Genomic DNA, 25612 nt, shown 5'->3' with positions numbered 1-25612 from the left:
TGGAAGGGACATGGTGAAATGAAAATCTCACCTTGGAAAAAAAAAAACGTCTTTTGATATCTTCTGAATGAAAAGACGCACAAATTTGAAATTCCCCACGATTAAAGAGAACACCAATACACGTGCGTGGAGCAAAATCTCGGCTCGGGTTCCTGTGTGTGCAAGTTATTTAATTTTTTCCCCCCTACTGACACAGTACAGCAAAATATAGAAATAACTGACTTAAAACCATTTTAGCTGGTGAAAATGCTAGTGTTCTAATAATTATGGCCACCACTGTATTTATTTAATATATAAAAATGTCATAGATGGTTCCTTATAGATAGCATACTCCATTTTGGTTTGATTGCCATCATGCACGTACACACTTTTAGACATTTTGAACGCTAGTAGGCTGAAAAAAAGTGTATACCAGAATCACAGAGACCAGTACACTCTTAAAAATAAAGGTGCTTCAAAAGGTTCTTCAAAGCGATTCCATAGAAGAACCATTTTTGGTTCCACAAAGAACCATTTAGTCAGAGGTTCTTTAAAGAATCATTTCTTGCTTTTTTTAATCTGAAGAGCCTTTGACACAGAACAGTTCTTCAGATGTTAAAGGCTCTTAATGGAACCATTTAAACAAAAATGTTCCTTTATGGCATCGTGAAGCACCTTTATATTTAGGCTAAGAGTGTAGACTAAATCCAGTGGTGCTGTTCGCTATCATTCAACAGTTAAATGTCCTCTGCTTCCCCCTTCTGGTAATTTACTTCAATACACCGGTCACTGCGGTTTTATAGAATGAAAAGAAAAAAACATAAAAATCGTAAAGCTTATCATTCATAAATTGATAAATCATTCATAAATACATTCAAATAAAAATAAAAAATCTCACTTTTAAATTATTTCAAATTACTTTTTTTATTGTAACAGGCCTATCAGATGGAAAAACAACAGAATGTTGTTGAAGAATGTGTTATATGATTTGTTTTATATAATTTAACACATAAATGGCCATATAGGGCCTAGTGTTTTAAAAACAAATTGAATACTAATATTTATTTTTTACGTGCCTTTTTTGCAAGCGTCCAGTAGATGGAGGAGTTGTGTTGAGATCAAGACGGTTGAGATAAGAGAGTGAGCGAGGGAGCGAGGGAGGGAGAGAGAGAGAGAGGTGTGGTAGTGATGAGGTTGGTGATGATGTTGGGTCTGTAGTCTGTAGTCGCATCAACGCACATCTCACACTTTCACACAGAGGAGTTTCATAGACCGGCGAGATGTGGAGGATAGTGGAGCTCGTGGCGTGTTTGCTTATGATGTCCAGTCATGTATCATCTCAGAGCAAGGTAAGAAAAAGTCAAAGTTTAAGAATGACTTTTCATTTATGTGCGTATATTTAAAACATCATTGCAGAACTGTGAAAAAAATCGACTATTTTATTACCAAACAATACTGTAATTATGTTAATAGCAGTACTAAAACGTTTCCATGTTTAATGCATGAATTATTCAAATATAGAACATGATTTCTATTGCTTACTTGCGTAAAAAACATATCTGTTCAGATTTTGATCAAAATGTGACGATCAGCTGGAACTTCATGGCTTGTTTTCAAAATAAAATGGATATATTTTGTCATGTTCACTTCAGTTCAGTAAGATTTGGTGTTTTTATAGTTGAAATGATTATTCGCACGGGTGGGCGCTTTGAAAGTGCTTGGATTAAACTCTTCAACAGGGCGCACAGTGCGCGCAACGCATCGCGGGCACGAGTTCAAAGGTCTCGGGTAGGCTACGCGAGTGAGCAAATATCATAATACTGTCTAAAATCACAGATGCTCAGTCCTGGTCTAAGCTTTCTGCTGTGCTGTTATAACTATAATCTAATGCACCTGCACAGAAGAAGAGTCGCTTGCTCAGAGGTTTCACGTTCACAGCTTATTAGCCTTAATGGTGTTAAAACATCACCACAAGACACGTCTTTTTTCTTAGAAACGTACAGAATGCTATTAAAAGTTTTTGCAAGACTGTCAGTGGTTCCTCTAGTAGCCCGAAAACTAAAAGGATTTTGAGTAAAGCAAAATATATATTCATAGGCTATTAAGTTCGTCAAGTTGGAAAAATTGGAAATTCAATTGTTGCCTAAAGGTTTTCCAGAGGTTTCCACCCCACAAAGCGCATCAAGCTTTTTTTTTTTCATTTTTACAGTGGATGATTTTTACAGTATTGTGCCCAATACTGATAGATTATATTATGAACACTGGCTGTTGCTTTGACAAAAATGAAGAAAATAAGGCTTCAAGCCATAATAATAACACTTTTGCGACTGCCTGAGGTCTAAAAAAAACATGTTTGAAATGGAAAAAAATAAGCTCGGATTTAATTAGCTTCCAATAGTTCCAAAAAACAGCTAATATTGGCTCTAATTTTTATAATTTGAGTATTACTTTAGTGTTAGCTTTGTCTCTGATGCTTATAGTGCAATTAAAAAAGTCTATACCTTGATAATTTGCTCTTAAAAGAATTTGATTAAGAAGAAATATTAAAGTCCATATTGCGACCTCTGACTTGCAGATATTGGCGTCTTTGCAAATTTGAATCTTAAAGATTGAGATCTTAAAAGAAAAAAAGAATGAAAAATGTTCTTTATTTCATCTTATTGCTGTCTAGTAGAAAAGCTCCATGTATTTTTTTCACTAAGGGTGCCTGTCATTTTCAGGTAAACCATAAGACTTTGAATCACAGGTGTGTTTGATTAGAGCTGGAACTGAACGCAGGAAGGTAGATCTTCAGGAGCAGACTAGCATCTTAAATCATAAGTTTGAGAAACATACAGTAGAGACACAGTGCAGAGACATCTAAAAAAAAAATTCCAGTGAGCTGCAAGGCAAGACAGCAGCTTTCTAATCCATCATGAAGATTTCCAGTAACCTTTCATTGTGATCTTCACTAGAACTCCAAATGTATTTTTTGCTGACATATTTAAAGTTTTTCACCCCAAATTGTTCACTTAACGAGAAGTGTTTATCACTTCATTTGAAGTTTTTCTTAAAGCCCTCCAGCTGTGGCGGACAGATGAAAGGCTGATGTGTGAGCGGCAAAAGTCACTTCGGCTAAACCGGTTGATTTACCAAGAATAAAACTGCACATGAGAAAACGACACTGAGACGTCATGATGCATCAGGAGCCGCACTTATCACAGGTCACGGCTCACTGGAGAGAACGGACAGGGCCCCAATCCTCCTGTCAGATTTTTGTTCTTGTTTCTTTCATTCCACTAAATTGTTACCTGTGCTTAGCATAAGAAAACAATCCATAAAGGAATGATGGTCTGTTGAAAATTGTGAGTGTTTGAACTCAAAATGCACAGCTCAGTGCCATGATACTAGGATGTTGTGAGTTTTTTTTAGCACAGCTTTGAAGATGGTTGCTGACTGGCTGAAGTGTGCTTACCTTAAAGGAACAGCACACCCCCCAAAAAAAAAAAAAATGGCTAGAAATGTACTCATCCTTAGACCATCCAAGATATAGAGTTTGTTTTTTGATCAGAACAGATTTGGAGAAATTTAGCATTACATCACTTGCTCACCAATGGATCCTCTGCAGTGAATGGGTGCCGTCAGAATGAGAGTCCAAACAGCTGATAAAAACATCACAAGTAATCCACACAACTTAAGTCTATCAAAGAACCTCTTGTGAAGTGAAAAGCTGTGTGTTTGTAAGAAACAAAAACATCATTAAAGTGTTTTAGACTGTTTTTACTTGTAAACACTGCTTGCTCTGAGCATATTTCTCTCCTGATTTAGGCAAACAACTTTTTTAACCGGAGAAAGCAATATTATGCATAGAGGACTATTTTAGGGTGAAATAGTATGAAGTTAAAAACCTCTTTGATGTATTTATTGCATGTGGATTATTGTGATGTTTTTATCAGCTGTTTGAACACTCATTCTGACGGCACCCATTCACTACAACGGATCCATTGGTGAACAAGTGATGCTATGCTAAATTTGTCCAAATCGGTTCCATTAAAGAGACAAACTTATCTGCCTTTTGGATGATCAGAAAAAATGGGTCTGTCCAATTTAAGAAGTCTCAAGGGGTGATAGAGGAGAAGTAGGAATGAGAAGAGAAAGACTGTATGAACTAGTGATGGATTGTGAGGGTCTTGAGAGAAAATTTAACATGTGTCTGTTTTTTTTCTTCATTCCTGTCAGTACATCAAAGACTGATGCTGTTTATAGCTAAATGACTAATTATCTTTTGAAAGTGGATGGCCGAAAAGCCAGTCTGGTTCCTCACATGGGATTACAAAGGATTTGACCTATAAGAAAGGATTCCTCATGTCCTTCCACTTGTCGTGAACTTTACATTTCCAAACTCAGTACGATTTTTTTTTAAAGATATTAATACTTTTATTCAGCAAGGATGCATAAAATTGATAAAAAATGACAGTGAAGACATTTATAATGTTACAAACGATTTGTATTTCAAATAAAAGCTGTTCTTTGACCTTTCTACTCATCAAAGAATCTTGTAAAAGTTATCATGGTTTTCACAAAAATACTTAAATGTTTCTTGAGCAGCAAATCAGCATATTAGTATGATTTCTGAAGGATCATGTGACATTGAAGTTTGGAATAAATTACATTTAAAAATATATTAAAAAAAGAAAACGTTTATTTTAAATCACACTAATATTTTACAATATTACTGGTTTAACTTTCAAATAAATGCAGCTTAGATGAGCATAAGAGACCTTTTGTACATTAAAAAAACATTTCTAGTCAAATAGTTTTGTGCTTAAAAAAGTGAAAAATCTGTTGGTGGAACAAAACATGCAGAGACTACTATGGATTATATCTTAAAACCTTGCAGAAATGTGCGTCTCAGGTAAATACACTCTTAAAAATAAAGGTGCTTTAAAAGGTTCCTCAAGCAATGCCATAAAAGAACCATTTTCGGTTCCAAAAAGAACCATTCAGTCAAAGGTTCTTTAAAGAACCATCACTTTCTTACCTTTTTTTAATCAGAAGAACCTTCTTTAGCCACAAAGAACCTTTTGTGAAACAGAAAGGTTTTTTAGATGTTTAAGGTTCTTTATGAAACCATTTAGACAAAAAAAGGTTCTTCTATGGCATCGTGAAGAACCTTTATTTTTAAGTGTACAGTATATCATGTTTTACAGCAATAGTGAATAATCTGCACAATAACTAAAATTCTGTTATTACTGAATCACCTTTATTTGTCCCAAACAACCATGATGTCTAAATGTGCCATCTGAGTTGCAGTGAAGTCCATTTTCAGCCAATAATGACTTAAATTGGGTCTCTTCCACACACAAAGCTATTGTATGACTTCATAAGACTTTTAATATTGTACATTTACACTACTATGCTACTTTTATTATGCTTTTGGAATGTTTAAATAGTGTAAATAACAATATTACTACAGTATCCAGTAGTTCTATCTCAACATAGCTATATTAATTCTTGGGGATTTGTCCTGCTGCCAGCATCTCAGTGGAAGAAATGCATCCCTGCTGAGGAAATCAGAGTGGATTCGCTTATTTTAGCACAACACAGCTGACACTTGCCCTCTGTTTGTTTGGAGATTTCGGTTGCTATCCTAAACATGCCAGATAATAGCTGGGAAAGGGTGACGGTACAGTACATCCACGGTGACATGACATTGACTGATTATATTCTAAACAAACCGGGATGTATGTCAATAAACTGATCCCTCAGAAAGATCCAAACACGGAAGTGTGGGGCAATAGAATCAAAAACATGTTCGAACAGCTAGTTAGCTCATAAATCACCCACACACCCTTCACAAACACATTATCAGATGTGTAGATCAAGCAATAAGATCTTTCTCACGCTTTAAACTACCAAAAGTTGGCAGGGTGCAATGATGTGTGCGTTTCCATTTGTTTTTTGAGAAGGTCTCAGAATCGCTACAGAAGATAGTAATGCAAGATGTTAAACCTACTTGCACGCACACACACACACACACACACACACACACACACACACACACACACACACACACACACACACACACACACACACACACACACACACGTTGGGTTTACATGTTTTATGGTGACATTCCTTAGGCGACATTCCTTGGTTTTCATACTGTACAAACCGTATTTTCTATCGCCCTACACCTAAACCTAGCCCTCACAGGAGATTGTGCACACTTTTACTTCCTCAAAAAAACTTATTGTGCATGATTTATAAGCCTGATTCCTCATGGGGACCTAAGAAATGTCCCCACAAGGTCAAAATCTACTGGTATTACTATCCTTGTGGGGACATTTGATCCCCATAATGTGATGAATACCAGGTACACACACACACACACACACACACACACACACACACACACACACACACACACACACACACACACACATGTGACCCTGGACCACAAAACCAAAAGTCATAAACCATAAGCAGGGGTGCACATAAGTGGTCCGCAGGTTCGCATGCGTGACCAAAATAAGAAAATGAGCTGTGTAAATAAGTTCAGAGCGTGCATTTGCGTACCAACATGGTTGCAGCTATTAATGTACAATTACCATTTTAGATCGACAAACTGTAATACTTCCTAAGATTTCTATTCGAACTGAAAGCATAATTATAGGCTATTCGCTGCCGTTTTCACCGAACGTTCTTCAATCGGGAGTGCGTATATTTGAAGGCCATCTGCGTCTGCGACGCCGCGCACCTTTCGCATTACGTACTTGTCGACAACCCGCCAAAATAAATGCTTGCTAATTTAGGTTGAAAATGAGAAAAAATTCACAAAAAAAGTAAATACTATCATTTTATTTTTAAGTTTACTAATTGTATTTTTATTTAATTCTCCCTTTTTATTTAAAAACATAATACTAAACATAATTTTATTTGATTAAAAAACTAAATAAATGAAGTCCAATTATATTATTATCACTATTACAAATTTTATATGTATTTATATTTAATGGGTCAAACTATGTGTAGTGTGAGGACCAAACCAAATCTCCAGGTACTCTTATGAGAACCAGGCTAAAAAACTTATGTGCACCCCTGGTCACAAGGGTCAAATTAAGGATTGAAACTGAGATTTATACATCATCTGAAAGCTTCCATTGATGTATGGTTTGTTAGGATAGGACAATATTTTATAGAAACTTAATTGTGAAAAATAAAGTCAAAATTGTGTGATGTAAATAACAATTGTGAGAAAAAAATGACAGAATTGCATGATATAAGCTAACAATTGCGAGAAGTCAAAAATGTTATATAAACTCACAATTCTGACTTTTTCTCCGAATTGCTTGATATAAACTCACAATTGCTAAAAATAAAGTCAGAATTGTGTGATATAAACTCACAATTCAGCTTTTTTTAATCAGAATTGTGATATTAACTCACAATTGCGAGAAATAAACTCACAATTCTTTTTCAGAATTCAATACAAACTCACAATTGCAAGGACAATATTTGGACGAGACAACTATTGAAAATATGGAATCTGAGGGTGCCAAAAAACCCTAATATTGAGAAAATCAACATTAAAGTTGTCCAAATGAAGTTCCTAGCAATGTATATTACTAATCAGAAATTAAGTTTTGATATATTTATGTAAAAGGAAATTTACAAAAATATCTTCATGGAACATGACGCTTACTTATCCTTATGATTTTTGGCATAAAAGAAAAATCGATCATTTTGGCCCATACAATGTATTGTTGGCTATACCTGTGCTACTTAAGACTGGTTTTGTGGTCCAGGTCACATTTACCTGCAAGAAATTGACTAAATACATTTAGTCTTCCTTTCCACAGTATCTAAACTGATCTGAATTAGGACACACTTTGCATGATCTGGTTTCTGTTCTCAGAGGTCAGAGGTCACTCTTTTGAAACCATCTGCTTGTTTTCCACTCACCCTGTTGACAATAATGGCCTACAAGACAGATGAACAGTAACTCTGTAACCCTAAAGATGGTGTATTCTACATCTCATGTGACTGGTTTACTCTTGTTAACACAGACTAGTTGATTTTAGACTGGTCTTAAGCTGAAAGGTTGAGAAAAGATTGTCTTCTAGGATTTAGGTTTTATACGGTTAAATTCGCCATATGACTTGACACTAATGACATTTTAGTAATTGAGTAATGATGGACACGTTGAGGAGAGGTCGTAGGTCATTGCGGCGCATGTGGTTGAATGTGGTCGTGTGGCACTAATGACCTCTTGACATCAAACTCTCATATCTAATGTCAGGAAGACAGCAGTTAAAGCCCTGATCAATAAACTCAAGTCTCAGGTTAACTTGAGACTGACCTGTGTTAGAATAAGGACATTTTAATGTTGCATGTCTAAAGTGTGCTAAGTTTTGATGGAATTTTCTATCTGTTTTCCTTTCAGATCTTCGGGGAGGAACAAGTCCGCATGACATCAGAGGGATCCGACTGCCGCTGTAAGTGCATCATGCGGCCTTTGACCCGGGATGCATGTGCTCGCTTGCGGACAGGAAGTGTGCGTGTGGAGGATTTTTACACAGTGGAGACGGTGAGTTCCGGATCAGACTGTAAATGTTCCTGCACGGCTCCGCCCTCCTCTCTCAACCCCTGTGAGAACGAATGGAAGATGGAAAAACTTAAGAAACAGGCGCCTGAACTTCTCAAGGTAGGCCTCATTCACTTTTTACTTTGAAAACACATCCCATAATAAAATTTACCGTAGTTCTTGCATGACAACCATAACTTATTCCATGCCCTACTGCCAAATTGTTTGTTCTTGTTTTAAGGCGAGACACTGCAGGTGAATAGGGTAAACAAATTAACTAATAGTTATCACCTTACTTACCCAATTGATTGATTACATTGATAATTGCAAACATTTTTTGTATTACAAGTTTTCTAAAATGTTAGGTTTAAATGTGCAAATGAGGCATTATTTAATGAAATATGTGCTAATTTGCATACATTTCTAGTACAAAAATCTAAACACTGGATGAAGTCAGTTTCAAAATTCTTGTTTAATTTTTTTGCCATATTAGAGTCAAATGTTTTTACAGAGGGAATTTTGGGTATATCATATTGGCACTCCTTAATTCAGAAAAACTTAAAACAGACAGAAAACAATATATTTTTTTACCATTTTTTTTAAGGAATAAAATCCCTCTGTAAAAACCTTCGGAATATAGACAGGAATAAAAATTTAAAGTTTAGTGTGTGTAAGTGCTACTGAAGTGGCGATTTATGGCTCAGTGTAGGAGAAAAAACTCATTTTGAAAAAACGGCCTTTAAAAATATGTATTGTAATTGAAATCTATTGACACAAATAGATAAAGTGCTATAAAAGAAACACTCAACAGTGTCTTTTGGATGTTTTCTTGCCACTAGTCTGACAAAACACTTTATGAAACACCAAAAAGGCCAAAATATCAAACTTGACAGGTGCTTGAAAAAACTGTTTTTTCTACAGTGTCTCCCCTTAAAAATAAACCTTTATGAAGTAATTAAGTAAATTTAGTTCATATTTATTTTGTGTTTAGATGTTTTGCTAAACGATAAGCCAAAAATACATTTTACTGTAATTGTTTACCTTGAAAATTTGTATTTTAAAATGAAAAAAGTAAAATAAACCAAATGAATAGCCTAAGCACAGTTACAAACTATTACTATATTTGTGACCCTGGACCACAAAACCAGTCTTAAGTAGCATGAGTATATTTGAAGCAATAGCCAAAAATACATTGTATGGGTCAAAATTATACATTTTTCTTTTATGCCAAAAATCATTAGTAACACGCAATTGCGAGTTCACACTTTTTTTCTCAGAATTGCAAGATATAAACTCACAATTCTGACTTTTTTCTCACAATTTTGTGATATACACTCACAACTGAAAGAAATCAACTCACAATTCTGACTTTTTTTCTTAGAACTGCAGGATATAAACTCACAATTCAGATTTTTTTCTCACAATTTCGTGATATAAACTTGCAACTGCAAGAAATTAACTCACAATTCTGACTTTTTTCCTTAGAATTGCAAGATATAAACTCACAATTCTGACTTTTTTCTCAAAATATCATGATAATAACTCACAACTGCAAGAAATCAACTCACAATTCTGGGTTTTTTCTCAGAATTGCAAGAAATCAACTCACATCACTAACGACTTTTTTTCTTAGAATTGTGATATAAACTCGCAATTGCGAGAAATAAACTCACAATTCTTCTTTCAGAATTCAATATAAACTCACAATTGCGAGAGAAAAAAAGTCAGAATTGCATGATATTAACTCACAATTGCAATATAAACTCACATTTCTGACTTTTTTCTTAGAATTGCATGATATAAACACATTTCTGACTTTTTTTTCTCAGAATTGCGTGATATAAACTCACAATTCTGACTTTAGTAGCATGAGTATATTTGTAGCAATAGCCAAAAATACATTAGATTGGTCAAAATTATACATTTTTCTTTCATGCCAAAATTCATTAGGATATTAAGTAAAGATCATGTTCCATGAAGATATTTTGTAAATTTCCTACCGTAAATATATCAAAACTTAATTTTTGATTAGTAATATCTATTGCCAAGAACTTAATTTAGACATCTTTAAAGGCAATTTTCTCAATATTTAGATTTTTTTGCACTCTCAGATTCTAGATTTTCAAATAGTTGTATTTCGGCCAAATATTGTCCTATCCTAACAAACCATACATCAGTGGAAAGTTAAATTTATTCAGCTTTCAGATGATGTATAAATCTCAATTTAAAAAACAAATACCCTTATGACTGGTTTTGTGGTCCAGGGTCACATATAATATAAATCCCACAGTTGTAATAAATTTGTAATAAATAATGATTTAGTACAACATTTGCCCACAAAAAATATCGTTATAGTTATTACAGTTAGTATTACGTTTGTAAAACCATGGTAAATTGTTGTAAGGGCGGCCTAAAATGTGCAACTTTTAAATTCAACGTTACAGATACAGGCCAAAAATTACAGCTGGATTCAATTAAACATATTATTGGTCAATTAACCAAATTCTGGATGAGAATACATTACTGATGCACAACTGTGACGTAAATTAAAGAGAAGCAGGAAAGAAAGTGCTCTTTTTGAGGTTAACAGCACACTGATTCACTAGAGAACAGTGGACGGCTGAATTCATGTATGCGGCGCACATGTTCGCAAGTGTGTTTTTATAGCACCTGTCCTCTTTCCTCTGCACCATTCCTGTCTGGTTCACTCTTTCCGTCTTTTTTCCGTTTTTTTTTTTTCATCTGTCTGAGCGTTCCAGTCCATATATCCATATTACACACACACACAGAGCCTCATGACAATCCCACCAGGTTTGGTTTTGTATTACTACAGCTCTGCTAAAGGCCTCAAAATCATTCAGCAACCTTTAGGCAGTAGTTAGACACAATGGTTTTAATATTTCAACCTCAAACATTTGCTGATCTTGTGCTGTTTAGCTCCAAACATGTGGCTCTGTTTTGACCTCGCCGCAGTTTCTTCATATCTGTTGATGCCATATGAAGCCATAAATAACTATGACAGTCAAGCTGTTACACGACTGAACTCTCTGCAGCACGCGTCAACAATAAGCATATGAGGAATTCACTCTCATGAAGAAAAAAAATGACTCCTGTTTGTCTTTTTCCTATTTAAAAAAACAGTTTAAATCCAGACTATTTTTTTTCTTGTCTACATTATTAAAAATTAACCCAGCTTAAAAATGGTTCTATCAAGGTTATAAAAAAGAGTTGAAACAAATTTTCTTCGAGTAAATTGCGAAAAATAAAGTCAGAATTGCATGATATAAACTCGCAATTCTGACCTCTTTTGTCAGAATTGCTTGATATAAACTTACAATTGTGAGAAATAAAGTCAGAATTGCATGATATAAACTGACTTTCTGACTTTTTTTGTCAGAACTGCGTGATATAAACTCACAAGTCTAACCTTTTTTCTCAGAATTGCGTGATATAAACTCACAATTCTGACTTTTTTTCAGAATTGCATGGTATAAACTCACAATTCTGCCTTTTTCTCAGAACTGAGTGATAAAAATCACACTTCTGACTTTTTTAGTCAGAATTGAGTGAAATAAACTCACAATTCCAACTTTTTTTGTCAGAATTGCTTGATAAACTTACAATTCTGACTTTTTTCTCAGAATTGCATGAAATAAACTGACTTTCTGACTTTTTTGTCAGAACTGCGTGATATAAACTCACAATTCTGACTTTTTTTCAGAATTGAGTGATATAAATCACAATTCTGACTTTTTTAGTCAGAATTGAGTGAAATAAACTCACAATTCCAACTTTTTTTGTCAGAATTGCTTGATAAACTTACAATTCTGACTTTTTTCTCAGAATTGCATGATATAAACTTACAATTGTGAGAAATAAAGTCAGAATTGCATGAAATAAACTGACTTTCTGACTTTTTTGTCAGAACTGCGTGATATAAACTCACAAGTCTAACCTTTTTTCTCAGAATTGCGTGATATAAACTCACAATTCTGACTTTTTTTCAGAATTGCATGGTATAAACTCACAATTCTGCCTTTTTCTCAGAATTGAGTGATAAAAATCACACTTCTGACTTTTTTAGTCAGAATTGAGTGAAATAAACTCACAATTCCAACTTTTTTTGTCAGAATTGCTTGATAAACTCACAATTCTGACTTTTTTGTCAGAATTGCATGATATAAACTGACAATTCTGACTTTTTTGTCAGAATTGCGTGATATAAACTCACAATTCTGACTTTTTCTCAGAATTGAGTGATATAAATCACAATTCTGACTTTTTTGTCAGAATTGAGTGAAATAAACTCACAATTCTGACTTTTTTTGTCAGAATGGAGTGAAATAAACTCACAATTCTGACTTTTTTCTCAGAATTGCATGATATGAAATTACAATTCAAATTTTTTTCAGAATTGCATGATATAAACTCACAAGTCTGACCTTTTTTCTCAGAATTGCGTGATATAAACTCACAATTCTGATTTATTTTTCTGACAATTGCACGATATAAACACAAGTCATAAACTCTGACTTTACAACTTGCAGTTGCATGTTTATATCACGCAATTCTGAGAAAAAGTTTATTCTGACTTTATAACTTGCAATTGGAGTTTAAATCTTAAAAAAATAAAAAGGTAAGAATTGCGAGTTTGTATCATGCAATTCTGAGAAAAAAATGTCAGAATTGTGAGATGTAGACTTGCAATTGCTAGAAAAAAGTCTCACAAAAAAATTGTGAGATAAAAAGTCGCAAATACTTTGTTTTGTTCAGTGGCAGAAATTACTTCCATATGTTTTTGCAGTGATGCCATAGATTAACTATTTTTGGTTTTCTAAAGAACCTTTTAGTGAACAGTTCTTAAAATAACCTAAAATAACAAAATTTTGGGATGTTCATTAGGATGAACAACCACCATTTTCCACCTTTTCCACAAATAAGAACCTTATTGGATTGAAAAGTTTCCTTGAATGTTAAAGGTTCTTCACAGAACCATCAATGCCAATCAAAAGCTATTATTTTTAAGAGTGTAGCCAGTGGACCATAATTTTTCTGATGAGGCTGGTTGACCAAAGTAAAAATAAATAAATAATGACTGTCAATCATTGCCATGACAAACTGCAAACATTATTGCAGATTCATGAAACCCAAACTGCTTTGTTAACCTCCAAAACTAACTTTCCACTGATGTTTGCAGCTGCAGTCCATGGTGGATCTTCTGGAAGGAACTTTATTCAGTATGGACCTTCTCAAAGTTCACTCATACATCAATAAGGTGGTGTCTCAAATGAACAACCTGGAGGAGGTGAGTGGCTAAATGCGTGTGAACATACACATGTGAGAATTAATGAGCCGTGGCGGGATTTAACTGGACTCAGGACATTCTGTAGCTACCCACAATGCTCTGGCTAAAGTTATTATCCGTTATACCGCTCCACTTTGGCTTGAGGGATGGGAAAATAATGTGCGTGTATGAAAGAACAGGACAGAGGGAGGAAATGTCCAAAGGGGCAAAAACCACAGTCATGTAATAGTCACACTTATGTACTCTGTTTTTATTTCCAATTAAATTTTGCTCATTATCGGGGAAAGCTGGACTAGAAATCTGCACCGCAGAAGATTTACTGCATGTACATTGTGGGTCATTATCAAATACCTTGGTTATATAGTCTTAAAACCACTAGTGAAAATGCTTCTGCTTTGCATTTTTGACGTTCAAAAGTTTAGAATTAGTATGATTATTTTGTTTATGAAATAAATGAATACTTTTATTCAGAAATAATACATTAAATTGACCAAAAGTCAAAGTAAATATATTTATAATGTCTCAAAATATCTAAAATGATAATAATCAAAAATGTCTCTTAAGCAGCACATTAGAATGATTTCTGAAGAATCATGTGACACTAAAGATTGGAGTAATGATGCTGAAAATTCAGCATTGCATCACAGAAATAAATTACATTTTACAATGTATTCCAATAGAAAAAAGTCATTTTAAATTGTAAATATATTTCACAATATTACAATATTTTTTTTATTGCATTTTGATCAATAAATGCAGTGTTTATAAGCATTAGAGAATTCTTTCAAAGACATTAAAAATCCTATGTATTCCAAACTTTAGAATGGTAGTGTGTAGCATCATATTATTTGAGTAAAAAGTTGAATTGAAAGATGAACATTGGTTAATGCAGATGTTTTTAGTGTAATTGTGTGATTTAAAGTTGTGTACCTCATCTAGATGATAAAGATGAACCTCACTCGGGAGAATGACTTTGTGAGAGACAGTGTGGCGACTCTGACCAATCAGCTACGGCAGTACGAGAACCATTCTGACATCATGTTGAGCATAAAGAAAGAGTTGTCCAATCTGGGCCTTCAGCTGTTGCAAAAAGACTCTACCTCCTCAGGCCCTAAAAGCAAAGCACAGGTAAGTGTCACAACCTTTCGTCTCTGACTTAAAATGTTAATTACTGTATGTTAAATGTTAAATTGCAAATTGCAGTTGATATCACTTCCATTCCATTTGTCATGCATACTGCATGCATTTGTGACAAGCATATAATTGCATTCGGTGTAAGTATTAACAGAGTTTTTAGCGTGAGATCTCTAACAGCTGTTGAGTTAGACATGTGTTCTGTTTGTAGGACACACTGGGGACAAATATCAAAGATGCTTCAAAGTTTCCAGCAAAGAATCCAGAAAAAGGGAAACCTCCACCAAAGCCAGTGAAGGAAAAGCCGGCCAAGCCGAAGAAAGAAACCGTGAAACCAAACAAACCCGGTAAACCAGAGCAAACAGAACTGTCCGGTAAAACCAAACCATCACAGAACCAGCCAGGAGTCATCCGGGGAATCACATACTACAAAGCCACCAAAGCTGATGAGGCGGGCAACCAAAAAGGTAAGACACAGCCAATTCTTTTCTATGTAGACAAACCAAACCCCAAAAGATTTTTAACTGCTTTAGGTACAGATTTTTCCAGTTAAAGTTTAGATATGTCACACACACACCCAGAAACACACATCCTTATGGAGACAAACTTGTTTCCTTTGTGTTCCCCATAGAAGCACAGCTGCTTGTATCCACGCCAGTCCAGACACACACTTAATTCGATATTAGCACAGACACACTCTCATAACCCGAAACACATGTGCACACATTCATATCCACACAGCCAATAAGTAATAGACAATAAACTAACAGATAATAAACCACTTCATCTGTTGAAAATGCGAAACGGTTTTCTGGTAGTATGACAAGGAACTATACAGCCTAGAACTGATCTGGCGTACAATTATTAATACAACGACTCGTGCACACACATGCACAAACCTGCCCATTTGTAATCAGATGCGAGTATACAGTTTGTGTTAGGAGCAGAATGAGGCCCTGTCCACAAAAACACAGGTTTTTTTTTAGAAAAAAGGAACCTTTTAAATGCAGTTTTGTCATTCATTCACACACAAATGCAGTTTCTGGTTGCTGAAACCAAACCGTTTTGAAAACTCCTGCCAGGGTGAAGATTTTCAGAAACTTGATACACTATTTCAGGCTTCTGATTGGCCATCATGTCTTAAAGGTTAGGGTTCCATTATATGTTTTCATTTTTTAATGAAGGAGGAAAAACCCTGTTTATAAAAATGTGACCCTGGACCACAAAACCAGTCATAAGGTTAAATTTTACAAAACTGAGATGCATACATCATATGAAAGCTCAATAAATAAGCTTTCTGTTGATATGTGGTTTGTTAGGATAGGACAATATTTGGCCGAGATACATCTATTTGAATATCTGGAATCTGGGGGTGCAAAAAAATCTAAATACTGAGAAAATCACCTTTAAAGTTGTCCAAATTAAGTTCTTAACAATGCATATTACTAATCAAAAATTACATTGTGATATATTTATGGTAGGAATTTTACAAAAAACTCTTCATGGAACATGATCTTTACTTAATTTCCTAATGATTTTTGGCATAAAAGAAAATCAATAATTTTGACCCATACAATGTATTTTTGGCTATTGCTACAAATATACCCCAGCGACTTAAGACTGGTTTTGTGGTCCAGGGTCACAAATACCTGTGTAATTGTGGACTAGGCCTAATTTTGGCTCACTTTGGATCAAATAAATGCAGGCTTGGTGAGGAGATGAGACTTCTTCAAAAAAAACATTACAAATCTTACTGTTCAAAAACTTTTGGCTGGTATTGTATTTTTATTCCAAGATGTAAAATAAGCTTCCATAGTATCATAATACCCACGCTAACAAAGAGATACTTTTTCACACATAAATCTGCCAGATTAACGGCACACATACACTTGCACACTTTGCTATTTAATAGCCTTGACATCTGTTGATAAAAAGCCAATTATAAATACAACCAGTTCAAAATCTAATCCTACAATAAAGCTTTGCAATAAAAAAGTCTTTATTTATTAACTTGTTCACCAAAACAACTGGATCTACTGTGGCTAATAAAGTTATTTTGCAAGTTTTCCAATTGAGGATGTCCTTGAATGTCCTCAAAGGGAGGTTTTGTCAGATATCTCTCTCTTTTGGGGATATTTTTGGCCCTAAACTACACACACACACACACACACACACACACACACACACACACACACTGAACTCTCACATAATGAACATCTCACAGTGAAACTGGATCTCAGGATCTTGGGACTTGATGATCCAGCACTCACATTAGCAGGATACTAGTGCAGGACTTCAGCCAGAGAGTGACTTTAGAGTCTGAAATGACAGCCAACATGCACTAATGAATTATCTTCAGTTTCTGATACACGCATGACATTCATATCAACTGCAGGGTTTTTACAAAACCGGCCAAATGTCTCCAATTCAACAGTGTTTCTATTCATTTTGGGCAGGCGGCCTCACTTCCTGTTTAAGTCTCCATGGTTACCGCCATTGGCTTGTCAGTCCGTGTGATTGCGGCAGCACTGTTTTTTTTCCTTTGAATTATACAATAACGGTTCTGAAAGCAGCCCAATCAGCGGCGTCTATAGTGACATGTAATGCGGTTTGATCTAATCTTGTGTTATCCATAGCCGTAACCTAATCGTTGCTTTCCAAATTGGGTCCTGACTATTTTAGTGCATGTTAGATACAATCACAAGGAATTTGATTAAAGCATAAATTGCTGTAAACGAACGGCCCTTAGATTAGTCTGCGCACTAGCACTTTGGATTGTCTCACGTTGCAGTTTTGGTTTGCAGATAAAAATCCAAAATTAAGTTGGGTTTAAAAAATCTTGAGATGTTGTACGTAAATGTGCCAGTGTGCCAATCTTCAAATCTGTAGATTTTATTCTGCGTACCATTTAAAGCTGGATGTTGGATATTTAACAATATAGAAAGATCTTCAAGATTAAGGGGGTAAAATGTAACAGGTTACAGTCCTGGAAATGTTGTATAAAGAAACCTTTGATTTGCAGGTGGTTATGATTATTAACAGAGGATTACTTACAGTTTTAATGCACACTTTTCACTAAAATGGACTCAATAATAATTTTATATGTTTAATGGGAGACCGCTGTTTTTCATGCACCTATCAAGTTTAAGATTTTGGGCTTTTTGGGTTTGCATAGTGTTTTTTCAGACTAGTGTAAAGAAAACATAAAAAAAAAAAACACTGTTAAGTGTTGCTTTTATAGCACTTTATCTATTTGTGTCAATAGATTTCAAATACAATGCATATTTTTAAAGGCCGTTTTCTTAAAATTATTTTTTTCTTCTACACTGAGCCATAAATCTCCACTTCAATAACACTTACACCAAACTTTACATTTTTATTCCTGTCTATATCCTGAAGGTTTTTACCGAGGGATTTGTTTATATATAATTTGCTTGATTTTATACAACATTTTATTCCCCCAAAAATTGTAAAAAAATAAATAAAAATTGTCTGTTTTTTCTGAATTATGTTGTGATGAAATGAGATGAGAAATGAGATCCCCAAAATTCCCTCTGTTAAAACTTTTGACTCTAATATGTAAAAAAAAATTTAACAAGAATTTTGAAACTGACTTCATCCAGTGTTTAGTTTTTTGTACTAGAAATGTATGCATATTTGTGTGTTTCATTAAATACTGCCTCATTAACATTTTTAAACCTAAACTTGTAATACAAAAAATTTACCCTATTCACCTGCAGTGTCTCGCCTTAAAGGGATAGTTCACTCAAAAATAAAATTCAGTCATTAATTACTCAACCTCATGTGTTTCTGAACTCGTAAGACCTTCATTCATCTACGGAACACAAATTAAGATATTTTTGATGAAATCTGAGTGCTTTCTGACCCTCTATAGACAGCAACTACCACATTCAAGGCCCAAAATGGTAGTAAGAACATTGTTAAAATAAGTCCATAAGTCCTTTATCATAACATTAAGGTTTCAAAATATTTATCCAGGGCCCGAAAGCTCTCAGATTTAATCAGAAATACCTTAATTTGTGTTACGAAGATGAAGAAGGTCTTACGGGTTTGGAACAACATGAGGGTCAGTAATTAATGACAGAATTTTCATTTTAGGATGAACTATTCTTTTTTAACTTTTGTGTTGTGGGTCAAATAGACCTGCACTGGTTTCCATGCAATTTGACAATATGACAAATTAACATTATGAAAAACACTCAAGTAAAAAAAAACATAAACCTGTATGTGACCCTGGACCACAAGTCATAAGCAGTCATCATCTGAAAGCTGAATAAATAAGCCTTCCATTGATGTATGGTTTGTTAGGATAGGACAATATTTGGCCGAGAAACAACTATTTGAAAATCTGGAATCTGAGGGTGCAAAAAATCAAGAAAAAAATCGCCTTTAAAGTTGTCCAAATGAAGTTCTTAGCAATGCATGTTACTAATCAAAAAATAAGTTTTGATATATTTGCGGTAGGAAATTTACTAAATATCTTTATGCAACATGATCTTTACTTAATATCCTAATGATTTTTGACGTAAAAGAAAAAATTATAATTTTGACCCATACAGTGTATTTTTGGATATTGCTACAAATATACCCGTGCTATTAAGAGCAATTTTGTCAGACTTAAACAGAATAAAACATAAAATTTATGAATCCCTGTTGTGTTTACCCTCATATTTTGCGTTCGAAATTAGCTGCAAAGACACATTTTTATCATTATTTCAGTGACTATTTGTAGTTGCAATTAACTACAACTTAGTATAAATAATACATTATGTTTACTTGGTGTAATTAGTATTTATTGCTTTTTGAACTTTACATTTCTAGTTCTCAAACCGTGAAGGTAAAATTAATTTTTTAAAATTTCTTTTGAATGCTGCACACAACTAAACAACTAAAAACTTAAGTTTTTTTTTTGGCAATTCTCTATGAATGATTCATAAGACAAGTCCACAATATTGAATAAACTTTAAGTATTAAACTTAATAACTTTTAATGTCTTTCATATTTTAGTCTTTGACAAGCTGGAATCAAGTTTTTCAGTGTTTTTAAGTGTTGATTTTTTGTGAATTGCATGGAAACCAATGGTAAGTAAATCTGACCCCAACTAATGAAACCAAGCTGATGTAACTAAATTTGTACATCCTTTCCAAAACACGTCTTTCTTTCTTCAGTCCCAAAGAAATTAAGTTTTTTTGAAGAAAACATTACAGGATTTTTCACCATATAGTGGACTTCAATGGTACCCATTGGTTATAAGGTCCAAATTGCTGTTCCAATGCAGCTTCAAAAGGCTCTACACAATCCCAGCCAAGGAATAAGTGTCTTATCTAGTGAAACAATAGGCCATTTTCTATAAAAAATAACAATGTGTATACTTTTTAACCAAAAATGCATCATCTTGCACTAGCTTGACACATTACGTAATATTAGTTCTTCACATAACTTCAAAATCATCCTACATCGTTTTTCCATTTTTTGTAAAGGCTGTGTCTTTGCACGTTTGCTTTGTTAAAACTGGGTCAGTACTTCCATCTACGTCATGCGTGACCTTTCCAATGTGATACATAATGCGTGAGTTTGGGCTAGTTTTTTTTTTAGATAATGTCTTTTTGTTTGCTAGACAAGACCTGTGGAGCCCTTTGAAGCTGCATTGACACTGTAATTTGGACCTTCACCCAGTTGAGAACCATTGAAGTCCACTATATGGAGAAAATCCTGGAACGTTTTCCTCAAAAAACATCATTTTTTTTGCAGCTGAAGAACGAAAGACATGAACATCTTGGATAACATGGGGGTAAATTATCAGGAAATTTTATTTTGGAAGTGAAAGAACCCTTTAAGCCATTTTAAAGCCATTTAAGCCAAGTTGGAAATCATGACGTTTTAAATTGAATGCTCTGCAAACCAGCATTAGTCAAAGTATGACATTTCTTTTTTGACGAATGTCAACAAGTCTGTAAGGAATACTCCTTTTTTATCATAATTTCTTTTATACTTAATGTTCTTTTTCACTTTTTCGAAACATAAGAATATGTTTATAGCAATGCCAAGGTCATGGTTTCAATTCCCAGAGAATGCATACAATCTTTACCTTGACTGCAATGCAAGTTATTGTGGACGACAGCATTTGCTAAATGCAACTGTATTTAGATCCTAGGTCACTTCTAATTTTCAAAACCAATGCCTTCTGTCCACCAAACGCTGATTGTCAGCTAAAATGATGGAATTACATTTTTCAGTTTCATCGGTTAAAACAAACTGTACCTCAGAAGCCTTGTTTTTGTTCATGTCAAATTAAATATGGCATCTCCTCAGACCAAGGTCTATTTAACTTCGCTAGCGTGTCTTGGACTGGATTTGTTTGATCTGTTTAAGCTAATGTATAACAGAACTACGATGGAGATTCAGTATGATCTGTCCTGACAGGAATGTAACGACAATACAAAAGCCGGCGGATCGAGCGTAAGTCAAGTGAATAAACATAAATTACTTGAACTATTAAATGTGGGTTATTTTATTGTCGTCCCACCCTGTGATCTAATGTACAGTAATCAAATCCAGCCTCTCATTTAATATAGTTTTCCCACAATCCCGTGCCCCCCCCCCCAGCAGGTGCATTACTACGGTAAATATGACAAACCTTGGTGAGATCGAGCGTGTTATGTTCTGGACACGAGAAACCAAGTGTGTTCATATTGTTGGAGAGCAGTTTGGCAAAAGGTATAAATAGTGTTTTTAGATGCAAGTCATCTTGTCCTGGAAGTGTTGAGTAATTGGTGTAGAAACTAATTTAAAGCTCAAACTTCGACATGTCAACAAGGTTTATTGGCATTACAATGTTTCCAGAGACTTCATGTACCCACACAAGGCAGGTGTAGGAAATAAATGAGTCAAGTACACTTTGTTTTCTATTTGAGTACATTGTAAAATATAATTTATTCCTGTGATGCAAAGCTGAATTTTCAGCATCATTACTCCTGTCTTCCGTCTCACATGATCCTTTAGAAATCATTCTAATATGCTGATTTGCTGCTGAAGAAACATGTATTATATTCTGTATTCTTGAATTGAACAATTTAGTAACATTTCCACAACAATTCAATAAAAAAGTAGATAAAATCAAGTTTTTGTCAAAATCTGACCAGTTACTTTAATTTTTCAGTCAAAGCTTCATTAGATGTAAAGTTTAGAGTTTCTGATTTCAGTGTGTTTTACTAAAGTGTGAAATCTGGGTTATTTTAATCTCTTTCCTTTTTATATTTTCTCTTTCTCATGTGAAGAGAGACCTGATGAAACGGACACATTGCTTGAGGTAGAGGTAGAGGAAGAGGAAAGTACCATATTTCCTGACACCTTAGCAACAGAGACGACCACGGCAACCGTACCCACGACAATAAAAACAACAACCACCACTCCTCCCACAACAACAACCCAGAGGACGTCAACACCTAGCAGAACAATATACAGAGAGGAGCGACCGGCTCCAACCATTGCATTAGTGCTGGACAACAGCAGCAACAACTCATACATTGCAGGTATGGTAGATTTCAACACAATCTTATGACAATTCATAACTATTTCACATTTGGTCGAATTGGTGGCTAATTCAGATGAGTTTGTAGGATCTCATTCCTAAATTTTCATATGATCTGATTACGCACTATTTACATTTATGTTTGACCTGCGTTCTTACTTCTTACTAAATATTGGCTGAAAATTTATATGGAATCAATACCTCCTGAAATACGGTTGAGGCCAAAAGTTTACATACACCTTGCAAAATCTGCAAAATGTTAATTATTTTACCAAAATAAGACGGATCTGAATAAGATATTTCACACTGAAGACGTTTACATATAGTCCACAAAAGAAAATAATAGTTAAATTTATAAAAAATAATCCTGTTCAAAATTTTACATACACTTGATGCTTAATCATTTGTTGTTACCTGAATGATCCACAGCTGTTTTTTTTTTTTTTTTGTGATAGATGTTTATGAGTCCCTTGTTTGTCCTGAACAGTTGAACTGCCCGCTGTTCTTCAGGAAAATCTTTCAGGTCCCACAAATTCTTTGGTTTTCCAGCATTTTTGTGTATTTGAACCCTTTCCAACAATGACTGTATGATTTTGAGATCCATCTTTTCACACTGAGAACAACTGAGAGACTAATATGCAACTATTACAGAAGGTTCAAACGCTCACTGATGCGTCAGAAAGAAAAAAGGATGCATTAAGAGCCAGGGGTGTAAACTTTTGAACAGAATGAAGATGTGTACATTTTCTTATTTTGCCTTAATATCATATATTTTATATCATTTAGTATTGCCCTTTCAGAAGCTACAGAAGATACTTACATGACAAAATAAATTACATTTACCCTGACCTTCAAATTTAATTAACTTAATGCATTGTGTTTCCTTCTGAAGCATCAGTGAGCATTTGAACCTTCTGTAATAGATGCATACGAGTCCCTCAGTTGTCCTCAGTGTAAAAAAATGGATCTCAAAATCACACAGTCGTTGTTGGAAAGGGTTCAAATACACAAAAATGCTGAAAAAAACAAAGAATTTGTGGGACCTAAAGGATTTTCCTGAAGAACAGTGGGTAGTTTAACTAACAAACAAGGGACAACTATCACTAAATAAAAAAAAACACAGCTGTGGATCATTCAGATAACAACACAGTATTAAGAATCAAACGTATTAAAAACTTTTGAACGGGGTCATTTTTATAAATTAAATTATTCTTTTTTCTTGTGGACTATATGTAAACGTCTTTTATGTGAAATGTCTTATTCAGGTCAGTACTAAATAAAAAATAGCATGTATTTTGTATGATCCCTCTTATTTTGGTAAAATAAGTAACATTTTGCAGATTCTGGAAGGTGTATGTAAACGTTTGACCTCAACTGTAGTTTGTTTTCCTGTGAGATGAGATTAAGATTGTATATTTACATTAAAATACATTTAATGGAAAAGCAACACTACTACAAAAATTTATCCTAAACTAAAACCGGTTTAAAACGGTGTGAACTGAAATAAAATAATGGAAAGAAAATGGAAAAACTAAAACTAAACTTTAAAGGGTTAGTTCACCCAAAAATGACAATTCTGTCATTAATTACTCACCCTAATGTTGTTTCAAATGCATAAGACATTCGTTCATCTTCAGAACAAAAATTAAAATATTTTTGATTAAATCCGAGACGTTCAAACCTTTATAGGTCTTGAACATATCAATTGCATTGCTATCTATGCAGGGTCGGAGAGCTCTCGGATTTCATCAAAAATATCTTAAATTGTGTTCCAAAGATGAACAAAGGTCTTACGGGTTTGGAACGGCATGAGGGTGAATAATTAATGACAGAATTTTCCTTTTTGGGTGAGCTATTCTTTTAAAAAAGTACAATTCTTCAAACAAGCAATGTGGTTGCATCCTGGTGCATATGTGTTGTTGAAGCTGTTGTTGATGTTTTTTGGCAGTTAAAGAGCACAGCTGCGAAGGGACGCTGGCCTCGGTTGATCTGCCGGTTAAACAGCACAGTTACGGTAGGAATGAGGGCGCATGGATGAAGGATCCCGCCGCGAAGGATTCCAAAATCTACATCACCAACTATTACTATGGCAACAACCTTGTGGAGTTCCGGAACTTGGACAACTTTAAACAGGGTGTGTAAGACCATTCATACAACTCAGTGTTGTAATTATTTATTGAATGCAGCTGTCTAGATACAGACAATCTAAGTCAGTATCTTTTGTGTGACTCAGGTCAATTCACAGGGGACACTGTGTTTTCAAGGTCTTCGTATTGTATTTAGAAAACAATGATAGGGATTTTCCTTGGATAAGGGTTCTGAATAAATGTAAATGTCAACTGTGTCACTGTCTGTGCTTGAGAACAAGCCAGTTTGTTTTTGTGACTAGGTGTGTGCTGCTCAGCGAATATGTGTGTGCGTTTGGCCCTGAAACAAGAGAGTCTGGAAGATGTTATAGTTGATTTTAGTGTGTGTTTGTGAGTGCCTGTTTAGACTGGTATTAATATACTTCTAAAAATATTTACTGTTAAGACAGAGCCAGGGGAGTCATATGCTGGACTTTTTCAGAGTCCAGTGGCAGTTTTGGCTCGCATGGCACGATAGGCGAGATAACCATAAGGGGAAAAACATTTAAAGGGATAGTTCACATAAAAATTTTAATTCTGTCATTAACTACTCACCCTCATGTCATTCCAAACCCATAAGACCCTTACTCATCTTCAAAACTTAAATTAAGATACTTTTTATGAAATCCGAGCTTTTTGACCTTGCATAGACAGCAACACAAATGACATGTTCAAGGCCCAGAAAAGGTTGAACCACTGATGTCTTATGGACTTTTTAATGATGGTCTTATGGGTTTGGAACAACATGAGTGTGAGTAATTAATGACAGAATTTTCATTTTTGGGTGCTTATATATATATATATATATATATATATATATATATATATATATATATATATATATATAATATATAATATATAAATAATGCTTTTTTTAAACAAATAAATAAAATATACTTATTAAAAAAAAAAAAAAAAAAAATATATATATATATATATATATATATATT

At 34.4% G+C, this 25612-nt stretch overlaps 1 protein-coding gene across 1 annotated transcript; it reads left to right on the top strand.

Annotated features, from left to right (window-relative positions):
- The first annotated feature begins 1203 nt into the window (after positions 1 to 1203).
- Positions 1204 to 24678, top strand: LOC141296219 (olfactomedin-like protein 2A). Its single transcript, XM_073827493.1, has 7 exons — positions 1204 to 1328; positions 8405 to 8665; positions 13743 to 13850; positions 14790 to 14978; positions 15196 to 15451; positions 22283 to 22537; positions 24485 to 24678. The coding sequence occupies exons 1-7, from the start codon at positions 1260 to 1262 to the stop codon at positions 24676 to 24678; spliced, it is 1332 nt and encodes a 443-aa protein (XP_073683594.1). The 5' UTR covers positions 1204 to 1259.
- Positions 24679 to 25612: the final 934 nt, after the last annotated feature.

The sequence above is a fragment of the Garra rufa genome, chromosome 21, assembly GCF_049309525.1.
Source record: "Garra rufa chromosome 21, GarRuf1.0, whole genome shotgun sequence".
Classification (NCBI taxonomy): domain Eukaryota; kingdom Metazoa; phylum Chordata; class Actinopteri; order Cypriniformes; family Cyprinidae; genus Garra; species Garra rufa.
The sequence above is the reverse complement of the archived record's forward strand: the minus strand, read 5'-3'. Positions and strand labels throughout refer to the sequence as shown.